This window comes from Chelmon rostratus, chromosome 7 (genome assembly GCF_017976325.1).
Source record: "Chelmon rostratus isolate fCheRos1 chromosome 7, fCheRos1.pri, whole genome shotgun sequence".
NCBI classification, from domain to species: domain Eukaryota; kingdom Metazoa; phylum Chordata; class Actinopteri; order Chaetodontiformes; family Chaetodontidae; genus Chelmon; species Chelmon rostratus.
The window spans coordinates 25,703,716-25,715,728 of NC_055664.1; the positions used below are offsets into that span (position 1 = coordinate 25,703,716).

The 12,013-nt window shown below is 45.1% G+C and overlaps 1 protein-coding gene across 2 annotated transcripts in view; it reads left to right on the forward strand.

Moving 5' to 3' along the window:
- The window catches only part of LOC121609627 (RNA-binding protein Nova-1-like), a 66,584-nt gene extending 55,852 nt beyond the window's left edge, over positions 1-10,732 (forward strand). For both annotated transcript variants that reach the window (XM_041941308.1, XM_041941309.1), the window contains one exon: positions 9,710-10,732. In XM_041941308.1, the coding sequence (XP_041797242.1) occupies positions 9,710-10,732 (1,023 nt within the window). The remainder of the gene's footprint in view (positions 1-9,709) is intronic.
- The last annotated feature ends 1,281 nt before the right edge of the window (positions 10,733-12,013 follow it).

A 12,013-nucleotide genomic window follows, 5' to 3' on the forward strand; every position in this document is an offset into this window, starting at 1 on the left:
ACATGACATATGGATCAAGGAAATTTATTGAGGGATTTTATGACTTTTATTATTCTGTGTTTGTTTTTTCCACCCATCAAGTACCATCACACCACTGTGTTCACACTGCAGGGCGCTCTAATGGCCCACTTCAGTTTAGACATGCAGCTTGGGTGATAGGTGCTGCAAAAATAACTGATTGGTGCGGTTTGATTGATGCATTAAAAACGAGTTTGGTGCATTGATTTCAGGTAGTGAAACGCAAATGGATCATTATTTTTCACAAAAAATTAGGCTTCATTGGTTAATTTCACTTGTTCTAATGTGTCTGTGGTGCAGATTTTCTAAACTATTGTTCCATTAAGGTGATATTTAGGCTTATTTTAAGACTCTGTAAACGTTTTTGAATGAATTTGAATTCAATAAGCAATAAAATGCACCTAAAATGCTCAATTCAGTACCCCCTCACTTAGTCTGGTCTGACCAGTAGTTTATGGTGATTATTGTGTGCTAACATTAGATTAATATTTATATTGACATTATTGACATAGATGTAAAATAATCCTGTTGATGCGACCACAGTGGCAGCCGTTAAAGGAAAAGTGTCCCTTTACTGTACACAGAGCCTTCCTCCACCCACCTCAGCTGCACCCAGGCTCCATCACGTTGCCAAAATCTGAATATTCTGGCTTTAAATTATTTACAGACAATTTGGGGGCGAGTAATAAACCCAAATTCTGACATGTAGGTGATGTTTTGTACAGGTTTAGGTAAGCAGGCAGCTGGTTTGTGATCTCTGCTGTAAATTCAGTCTTTGAAGCAAAGCAGCACATAAACATCAGCGATTGTTGCATAAAAGCCAAAGCACTCTGGAGACCCCCTGTACTGTGTTTATGTGTGATGTAGTGAAGCATCACCTACTTACTGCATCAATATTGTATTCATATTGGCAGTCAAATACGCCCTCTCGTCTGTTATTGTTGCATTATGGTGTTTGGAAGTGAGCTGCGGAGCCGGAGCTGCGTCCCCTGTGAGATCAGCTGTAAATGGATTGTGGTTTTGTTGCGGTGGTATTATTCTGGGGCTATTTTTGGCCCGGGCTGGCCCACACTGGCCTTTATTCAGACTTAAAACTGCAGCAGCACCTCGACGCTGTTCAGCTGTAATGACAACACTGAAGGGCAAAAAAACTCACTACCATTTACACACTTCGACTGTAGTCTGGTCCTTTTCCTGGCGCTCCCTCCAGCTACTTCCTGCGGGAGAAAGGGGCCGTTTCCTGTGACCTTTCACCTCCGGCATAAACACCTGTTTCCTACTTCCTGTTATTGCCTCCCAACACAGGAAGTTCACCATAAATGTCAGGAAAGCGTAGAGTCTGGCTCACTGTGTCAGATGATGAAGAGGTGGGAGTGTAAGACTTAGTTGGCAAGAGAGAAATAATTCAGCTTCAGCCAAAAAAAATGAGTCAAACGCACCAACAGTCAGGGTGACTTCTGTGTTGTTGTTGCTGATCAATGAATGAATGAAAGAACAGGGTTGGGGTTGGTAGCATTTATTGAAGCCTTTCAGATCTCTTATCAAATCCATTTGGGTTCAGCTCTCAACATATATACATTTCTCTGGAAGCAGCAGTGAGCGTCCGCCAGAGTGATGAAGCTGTGGAGCGGAAAGATGAACAATGAGCTGAAACTCACAGGAAAGCTGCAGAAACATGTGATAATCACTGGTCCCATTGTTATTATAAAAATGTTGATTATAGCCACTTTAACATGCATGCATCTGTTCTGTTGTGATCAGGGTTTTGTGCTCTTTTACATTATGTTCCTTTCTTGCCTTCTTACGTCACGTTTTATCTACTCTTTCCTGTCACTTGTGTGATTTGCAGCCTCTGCTGAGTCAGCAGAATGGCCCACTCTCTCCCTCTGTGTCTCATATCTGCTCCAAACAGCGATGATTGAGTATCTGCGAGATATTATCTCTGCAGTAATTCAGATTTTACTGCACCAGTTTACACAGAAGAATCAAGTTCACATGTGACGGCTTTCTTTCCCACTTCCTGTCACTGTTTCTCTTTTCTTTAAGACGTTGTCTATGAAAAAAGTGAGGAGGAAAAAAATGACCTTCCTCCTTCTGGGCTGCTGGACAGAAACCGTCAAACAGCATCTCACAGCAGATGAAACTGTTTTGTTGTTTGGAGGACGTAATGCAGATTTAATGATTATTATAACACCCATCACTCCTCCTCCTCATGCCAGCTGTGTATACTCTCATTAGTGATGTACATTCAGTATTAGGCGGCTGGGAGATAGATGTGTGTAGGTTAGTAATTTGTCCTCTTTAGTAGTTTGCATTTGCATTTCATTATTTGTTACAAACACCAAACAGTTTTGTGTGACACTTGTATGAGATGCTTGTAAACCAGTTTTCACAAAGGATGCAGCATACAAAGATGTGGTGCACGACAGTGATCATCAGCCACCTCAAAAAGTAAAAACAAGAAGAAGAAGGATTATAGCCGTTAAAGTTCTGCAGGTCTGAATAAGTTTTGGCTGCGCAACATGCATGTAATGATGGAGCGTCGAGTCGAGCAGGTTAAAGGAGCACGCATCATTTCAACAGTAGCCAAAGAAGTGATTCATGCTCTGAACTGACAGACGTTCGTTAATGCAGTGTTGTATTTACAAATCAGGAGCAGTAATTGCTTCCTCAGCATTTACACTTTAACCGAGCAAGGCAAGAAAATCATGTTGAACCCTTCCCATGTGTGTCTCTGCATACATGTAGTGTGTGTTCATGTGTGTATTATACTAGGAACGAGTCATGCCTGAAAACTGTGTGTGTGTGTGTGTGTATACATGTTAGAACACTAGCACCAGTGTGTGTATGGATATATTTGTGTGTGTGTGTGTGTGAATGTCCCCTCGCTGTCAGTTATTGTACCCCGGCTCTTCTGTCCTGCAGTTATTTTTACCCTGCAGGGGGTTTCTGTGCTCCTGGATGGGCCAGGGAATGAAAGGAGAAAGGCGGCGAGAGAGACAGAAAAAGAGGGATGACACAGACGAGATAGGCCGGGCGACGAGGGTGAGAAAAGAGAGAGAGAGAGAGAGAGAGAGAGGCAGAGGAAGAGAGAGGAGAGAGAGAGGCGACTAAGCCTGTGGATCAGGGGGAGGCAGATTAAGCTAAAGTCCCCTGCTTAAGACTTCAAAGTTCAAACTCCAGTAGCCTCAACAGTTGTCCGCTGTCCTCCACTCGCTGGATGTGTGTGTGTGTGTGTGTGTGTGTGTGTGTGTGTGTGTGTGTGTGTGTGTGTGGCCTCATGTGCAGCTTTTTCGAACAAGTATAAGTGAAATTGTGAATTTCTGTGTGTCTATGTTTGCCCGTGTGTGTGTGTGTATATATATATATAAAGGTGTGTGTGCATATGTGTGTGTGTGTGTGTGTGCGTGCATGCGTTTTGGTCTGAAATGACAACACAGTGACCTGGATGGAACACAACGCAAAGTTTGGAGGAGAAGTCGTGTCGTCGTTACCACAGTGACAGTTCAGAAGAGGAAAGGAAGGAAAGGTTGGAAAGATAGAAGGATGAAGGAGTGATGAGAGATGAAGAAAGGGGAGAAAGAAGAAAAGGATCTGATGGAAGGAGAAGGGAATATAGAGACAGCCAAAACTTTCAGGAAACAGTTATGTGCTTTAGTTCCCTGCTAAAGAGGTGTGCATGCAGGAAGCAGTAAAGTCTTCAAAAATCCAAAATATCTATCTGTATTTTCTTTGCTGGTATGCAAACTTCTGAATTGCGCAGTGCAAATCTTTAGGATTTACATGTAATTGAAACATATTCACAGATTTTTGTTGCTCTTTGGAACGCAAAGATGCACGAGCAACATAACAATAAAAAAATAATAAAAATAATAGTGGAAGTCAGAGGCCGGAGAGGCAGCAGGCTGAAGCTGTGTGTCATGTTAGGGTCGTTTTTGTCACACACACACACACACACACACGCACACACACACACACGCTCCTTCCTGACCGCAGAGCTTCTTCGCAGAGCTGACCGCAGCACTTCTTCGCTTTTTTCTTTTAGTTTTAATATTTTTCTGTGCATTAATTATCTGTTTCCAATTGGTTAGGGAAGGTTTATTTTAGTAGGAAATTTCCAGTGAGAAGCCAGGCAGTGGGAAGTTGGACCAATCATAGAGCTGTATGGAGTTACTTAGATGACGCCGAAGAAATTATTAAGAGTTTGGTATTAAAATGAGCACATGATGGTCTGGTTTGTTCATCAGAGTATGAATTTGATTGGACAAGAGCTGCATACAAGGAATTCAGCTTTCTCTGCAGTATGTGATGACGGTAAGCAGATGAATTCATGCTCATACTCCGGCTAAGTAATTTAGATTTGCTCCCACTGAAAACATCCCAAAAGAAAATGCCAGATGAACCTCGTCAGGTCACGATGAGCAGAGCCAAATTAGTGGGCCGGCCGGATGAGGCAGTCAAAGAGCTGAAACCCCGACAGAATCATTACTGTGGGGTTCAGTGTTCCAGCAGAAATCACTGAATGTCTTGTCAAATTTAGAGATAGTTGACTCAAAGAGTTTGCTGTTTGACGGTTTTGGCATTCATGAACCCCCAACTCTCAAACCCTGAACCTGTTCCAAATTGCTCCAGAATCAAATCACCGCACTCTGCTGGGGACATTGATTTGGACTTATCTGCTAAGCCGGCATCCCTGCTGAAGTCAACACTTCCCACCCCTTCTCCTGCACAGTGTTCGCCTGAGTGTGTGTTGGCTGTGACCTTTGACCTGGGCCCAGCAGCTGCAGCAACAGGACGTTGTAGTCAGCAGCTGGATGGATGCCAAACCCTCCTCTCCTCTCATCTGTGGAAAAGTTTCTCCCAACAGATATAAAGATGTAGAAATAAAACAAAACGGGAGACACCAGAGATGAGGAAACGTGGAAAAAACTGAAAACTTCACATAAAGGCCTTAAACCAGAGCAGCTGAGGGGAAAAAAAAACATGAAAGAGGCGTCACTGTAGGAGCCTGCGTGCTGCCAACTGTCACATAATCTTCTTCTTTGTGGCGGCTGTGCAGAAAGGTGCTGGGAGCAGAGGATTGTGGGTAGGTAGGAGGCTGTCTGGCTGAGTCGGCCATTAGAGTGAGCCGAACCAACGGCGTCAGCGAAATAAAACCAGGATGAAGATGATGATTCCACATTAAAACACGCTTCAGATCGGGAGCGGATTGTGTGTGTGGGAGTGTTTGACCTTGTAAGAAGAGGTTCGGTTTGTTGAACACAGAGAATAAAAAGCAGAATAGAGGGAAGAGACGAAAGGTTTAAATGCACTGGTAGATTGCAGCAGTAAGCATTGTGAAGGCTGTGTGTGGAATGGCAGCTTTAAACCTCCTGCAAAAATGAGATGGAAGGAGAGAAAAACAACAACATATAAGGAGAGAAATGTGAGGAAAGAAAGGCGGAGGAGGAGAGGAGGCGAAGGGAGAACCTCATTAGCAGCGAATCAGTTGGATATAAAGATGCTGGATGTGATCATTAGGGCTGGGGGGGGATCAGACATCACTGTACGCCACTGTTTATCCTCCCACTTCTACACCAGCACTCTGTGCATATGTGCCTGTGTGTGTGTGTGTGTGTGTGTGTGTGTGTGTGTGTGTGTGTGTGTGTGTGTGTGTATGTTTCAGTGCAGTGTGCAGAGGATGAAAGAGTTCATGGGTAAAATCTTTTCGGCTCCCTCCCTCGCTCTCTCGCTGCCTGTCACTTATTTTTTTCTCCCTCGTCTCCATTTTTCCCCCCCACCGCACGCTCACCTCCTTACCGCGAAAACATCCCTCCTGAAAATGTTGCCACTCGAACAGAAATGCGCTGGAATATTTTCAGATGCAAAATTAGACATTTAAGGCAGGGATGAGCGGCAGGGAGTGACATTTTTGTTGGCAAACGGTTTGCAAACCTTTTACAGCACAAACTGTAATCACATTATTGAGATCAAGCGGAGAAGAGGAGCATCTTTACAAATGTTTCCATCTGCTGGAGGCTTTTATCGAATCTACACCCAAAAATGGGATCATTAGTTCATATATTTTTAGCAAATAATGTGAATGTTGATCATCCATTCAGAGTGGAGACAGACAGTAGAGATATCTCAAAAATGTGCAGATTTTTAATGAGGTTTGGTTGAAAGGTAGAGCGGGGTCCAAGCAACAGGTGATTAGTTTTTTTGATGCAGACCCAGATGCAGATACTGTTTGTAAAAAGGCAGAAATGTGCATACAAGTTCTTTTTGACTGATTTATAAAGTCCTGCGTGCACAAAGCTCAAAGCGCAGAGCTGTGCCCACATGCACTGCTGGAGTTGCATATATTTCCCATCCTCCATTCAGGTTAATCAATCAGTAAATCATTAAAGTAATATATTGGGCAGAGGGATGATTACTTCAAATTGTGATGAAATGTTGTGTTAATGTTCTTCTAAAATAACTGAATTGTATTAGTTATTAAAGGTTTTGCTTTACATATTAACATATATATAAACATATATATGTTTAACAGTGGAACAGCAGAGGTTTGTCAGTTTGAACATCAGTTTTATTATATTTCATGTGATTTTGCTATATTTACTAAGATTATATAAATCAATATCACTTCATAAGTATATTCTTATTATTTCAAGTGCTTTCTAGTATAAAAGGTAACTAAGCTGAGCAGAACAGAGTCATCCAGCCCGAGCGGTGTTCACACTTTGTTAGCACTTTGCTCATCTCATTAATCTAAGCAGGACCGGCACATCGTAGCAGAGACTCTGATAGCAGCAGGACGTAAACAGACACACTGAAGGTGCCTCGCTGTCTTCCTGCCTAACAGTAACAACACTAATCAATAGAATATTTCAATACACTCGTTCTGAGAGAAAAGCTGAATGAACAAAAGAAATCGCACCTGTTAATCCCCTCAAAGAGACACAGAGACGCCTCCCAAAGAAGTGCTCACAGGAGGAAGATAATTCTCTCACGTTTAACTGGAAGCAGGGAGGAGTGAATGTTTGGCGCTGTGTGTAGGTTTGAAGCCGCTCATATTATCGGCTCCACGCTGCATGCCTCTTAATAATTTTCTATTTCTATGTAAATTCGTCTTCCGCCTCGTGGAAAGCTGCGGGTGCGGAGATCGAGCCGTGGAATGCAGCATGGCAACAAACCACTGTATCGAGGCCACCGCCACCGCCGCCGCCGTGCAGATGTTGTTCGGCTTAAAACTGCAGCAAACAGAGGGAGGGAGCGAGGGAGGAGGGATGAAGGAGAGGGTGAGACAGGGAGGATAATTGGACTGGCCTTAGCATTTTTCTATTGTAGTTGAATTGATCCGCCTGTCTTTGGATTTTTCTTTTTCCTTCTCGTCTTTTCCTCTCTTTATTTCTCTTTGCACGGAAAGACAGAAAAAATAGTCCCTCCTCCTCTCTTCTCTCAGTTTGTTGAATTGATCACCCCCTCCCTCTCTCTATCTGTCTCTTTCACTTTATCGTCCTCTTTTCTTTATCAAGGCCAAGTCTTTTTATCTCCTCAGCCCTCCCTTCTCCCGTTCCTGCAGCCCACACTCTCTCTTTCTGCTCTCAATGTGAATATTCGACATTCCGACAGCAGATAGCGGTGCTGGTTTTGTCGGGAGTTGCTCTGCAGAGAGTGGGATCAATGCTAAGAGGAGAAAGCGCGCCATTCGTACCCACATTTATTTACCAGGCGGCTAATGTGCAGCAGAAGTCGATAACGTCTCCTGCAGGTGTCCTTGTTGTGGAAAACGACATCGCAAAAACGATCTCTAGCATTTTGTTTGAGCTGAAGAGCAAAGTAGCAGATTTCTTTTTTGTTGAATGTTTGACGGAGTCTCACACCTTCCTCTGGTCTGCCTCCATTCAGCAGAGTGACGCTTTCATTGTGCACGGAGCTCAGTGCTGCAGCACTGCGATGCGTCACTCACTGCCTACGTCAAAAGAGCAACAGTGCACCCTTCACACAGCAGGTTCATTCAGACCTCAGGTCTGTGTTTGTCTGGGATCTGACGGGGTAGGGAAGTACAGGCGTTAGGGTTCAACTTCAAAGGACAAAAACTGCAGTCTCTTGAATTGAGTCTGGTTTGGTGCTAATCTTTTCACCACACAGTGCTAGTTAAGCTAATTTGACGACAAGCCCTCTCTCTGTTGAAATAAAAGATTCCTGCTTAACTGTGTTATAATTTTCCCAATTTCAAATGATAGATTATGTCCAATCTAACATTTCACGTTTGGAAAATATGAAATTTAAAAATAAATGAAATGTGTATTTTAGAAATTAAAGGTATATTGTTTTTGACGTAGGCTCTTGTTGTACAGATCTTTGTATATGATGATGGGAGTATTTCATTATTGAATAACATTTTCTACACTAAACAATTGATTGATTCATTGATTCATGAATCATTTATAAAAAAAAAAAAAAAACATTAGCAGCACCCCAGTTGCATGCTTGGGTGAAAAAGCTGCATTAGGTTTACTTTAATAAAATTTTAATTAACGACCATTCACTGACCGCTGCAGCCGGATTATATATGATGAAATGAAACATACTGCGCTGCGTTTGGACATGGAAAGTGTGTGTTCGTGAGCACGTATGTGTGTGTGTGTGTAGGTGTGTGTGTCATCGCCTCACTCCCGTTCACTACCCTTTGAATGCTGGAGCTGTGTTTCCATGGCAACGCTGACCCCTGGGAGTCAATGTTGTTTTTTTCTCACAAGTAGCCTCTTTAGAATTCCTCCCTCTCTCTCTCCCTCTCTCTCATCCATCCTTCCCTCCCACTCTGTTTACCTCTCCCTACCTCTTCGTCTCTTCTCCTCTCAACAACTTGCACTTTCTCTCTCTTTCTCCTGTTTTCTCTCCATTATGCACAGAAAGAAATGAAAAAAAACACTCTTTATTGGTATGTGTTCGGGTGGAGGAGGCGCTGTCATTGGATTGTCCATTATGTCGTCTATCTCAGCTCTCTCTCCTTCAGCACTTCACTACACCACTGACACACACACACACACACACACACACACAGAGTACATCAGGATCTCTCTCTGTATTCAAACACGGTTCAGTCTCTTCTTTTTCTGCATCTTTTCTTCGGCCCTTTTTGTCTCCCGTCCTTCTCAAGGACACCTCTGAAAAGCAGTTCCTGACAGAGTCCTTTTCAGCGCCAACCTTGCCTTTAAAGTCTCCTCTTCAACTAAATGATGTGTGTGCGCAGTTATTGCATGAAAAAACAAAGATTTGTCATCACAAATCTCCATCACGTAATTCCTCATTTTCTCATTGCGCTGCGTCCAAGAGGAGTTGCTGTCATGCATGTTTAATCGTAACATCGCAGGTGTGGCATTGACTCTGCAACACTGATTTATACGTCATTGTAGAAAGGCTCACTTTACCCTCCCTCTGCTCCTGCTTCTGCACCCTCCCTTCATGACTTCAGTCAATTTAAATGTGTAATCAATAAAGGAACATTTCGCTCATTTGTTTTTCTCGGTTCAGGTACCTTTATGCAATGCACAATATTTTGTAAATCATTGATATTAGTATCAGCTAAAGCAGATTTTCTCTGATTGTGATAAAACATCTGTCACAGAGCAATAACAGGATTTGTTTCTTTTTTTTCCTTTTTTTCTCCAATCTCCCCGCCCCTCCCTGCTGCCCCTCCCACCAGGCCAAGCTGATCGTCCCCAACAGCACAGCTGGGCTCATCATCGGTAAAGGTGGAGCGACAGTCAAGGCGGTGATGGAGCAGTCTGGGGCGTGGGTCCAGCTATCCCAAAAGCCTGAGGGCATAAACCTGCAGGAACGCGTGGTCACCATCAGCGGAGAGCCGGAGCAGAACCGTAAAGCCGTGGAGATCATCGTCCAGAAGATCCAGGAAGATCCACAGAGCTCCTCCTGCCTCAACATCTCGTACTCCAACATCACAGGACCCGTTGCCAACTCCAACCCCACCGGCTCCCCGTACGCCAACTCGACCGAGGTCATGCCGGCTGCGGCGGCCGCTGCAGCGGCCACGGCTTCCTCCCTGCTCGGCCAAGCCAGCCTGGCGGGGGTCGGGGCCTTCCCGACCACCATGTCCAGCCTCTCGGGCAACGACCTGCTGGCCATCACCTCGGCCCTCAACACTCTGGCCAGCTACGGCTACAACACCAACTCCCTGGGCCTAGGGCTGAATCCCGCAGCGGCCTCAGGGGTGTTAGCCGCAGTAGCAGCTAATGCTAACCCAGCAGCAGCTGCCGCAGCTAATTTGTTAGCGTCCTACGCCAGCGATGCATCCACCAGTGCAGCTCACCCAGCAGCTGGCCTCGGAGGCTTCTCCCTGGGATCCCTGGCTGCCGCTACAGGCGCCACCAACGGCTACTTAAGCGCTGCGTCGCCACTGGTGGCATCATCTCTACTGGCCACAGAGAAGCTAGCAGAAGGAGCAAAGGAAGTGGTTGAGATCGCCGTGCCAGAAAACCTGGTGGGAGCCATCCTGGGGAAAGGAGGGAAGACGCTAGTGGAGTACCAGGAGCTGACCGGCGCCAGAATCCAGATCTCCAAGAAAGGCGAGTTCATCCCTGGAACTCGGAACAGGAAGGTGACCATCACGGGTTCCCAGGCCGCCACACAGGCCGCACAGTACCTGATCAGCCAGCGAATCACCTATGAGCAGGGGGTACGTGCCACCAACCCACAGAAGGTGGGCTAAACCTGACAGCCAATGAGAAACGAGGAGGAAAAGAGGAAAAAAAAAAGAGTGGGGGCTTGGGGGAGGAGTATAAAAAAGTGAGAGTGAGAATGGAAAAAGGAGAGGAGCGCAAGAATGTCAGAAGGAATCGTCCGCGGCGTTTTCTTCTGCGTGTTTTCAGTATTCTCTATTAAAAAAAAATTTTTGACGCGAAGCAAAAATGTGCTGAGAAGACGAGGAGGGAGAGGAGCGAGTTATCACGCTGAAAAACCAAGAAAAAAATGTGTAACATGTAAATACGGTTTTATTACTTAACGTCTTGACCTTTCGGGATTTTTTATTGTTTTGTTCTATTGTTTTGTTTGTTTAGTAAATTAAGCTGTCTGTTTGTTCGTTTGTGTATTGTGTGGACAAAGCTGAATGCCATGCCATGTAGACAGGCCGACTGCCTGAGAGGCTGCAGGAGGTGGGGGGAGGGAGGGAAGGGCATGGGCGCAGGGGGCCGGGGGTGGTGGGGTGCGTTATGGAATCAACCCTTATCCCTCCCTCCCCCCGCAGCCCACACCCGTCACCCTCTTACAGGGTTTTTGTTTTTCTTCTAGTTTTGATTTGCCCCTCGCCCCACCTCCTCCCAGAGCCCCTCTCACTACTTGCCCCCAGCCTTGTCCCCCTCTCCCCCCACCCCCTTTTATAAGGGTTTTATAATTATCAAGACTGCAAACTTCAGCCTGGTGTGTGAGGGAAGAAACGTCCTCGACTTCCCCCCTCAACACTATTTCTTCTCTCCCCAGTCTAAAATCTCACCTCCCCCTTCCTCCCCTCTATCTGAGAGATGGAGGACGGGTGAGGCGAAATTGAGGAGGGGTGTGAGGGGAGAGAATCTGCCGGGCGTTTCTTCATTTTCACACCGCCCCTCCCCCTCCCACTCTCCCGTATACCCTGTGATGTATCCCACAAGCAGTGCAGCGCCGCAGGGGCGTTACGGCACGTAGCGCCCCCCATACGCAGCTCTAGTGTTTGAGATAGAATGCCGAGGTGCACGCTGATGACCTCACGTAGTGCGAAACCTAGAAACGACGAGAGTGATACTGTGCAAGCTGCGGCAAACACACAGGATCTATGGCATTTTCTGCAGTCTGCTGTGATAACTCTGTTAATGATATTGTCATGATTATTACGATAGGAATCTTCATCATCGTCATTATTTATTAATGAGTTCACCCATGAAAGCTCAGTTGTTTATTTTTTTTTTTATCTGTGAATTCAGGTTGACATGAATGTAAATGAGACTATTTTTGATTT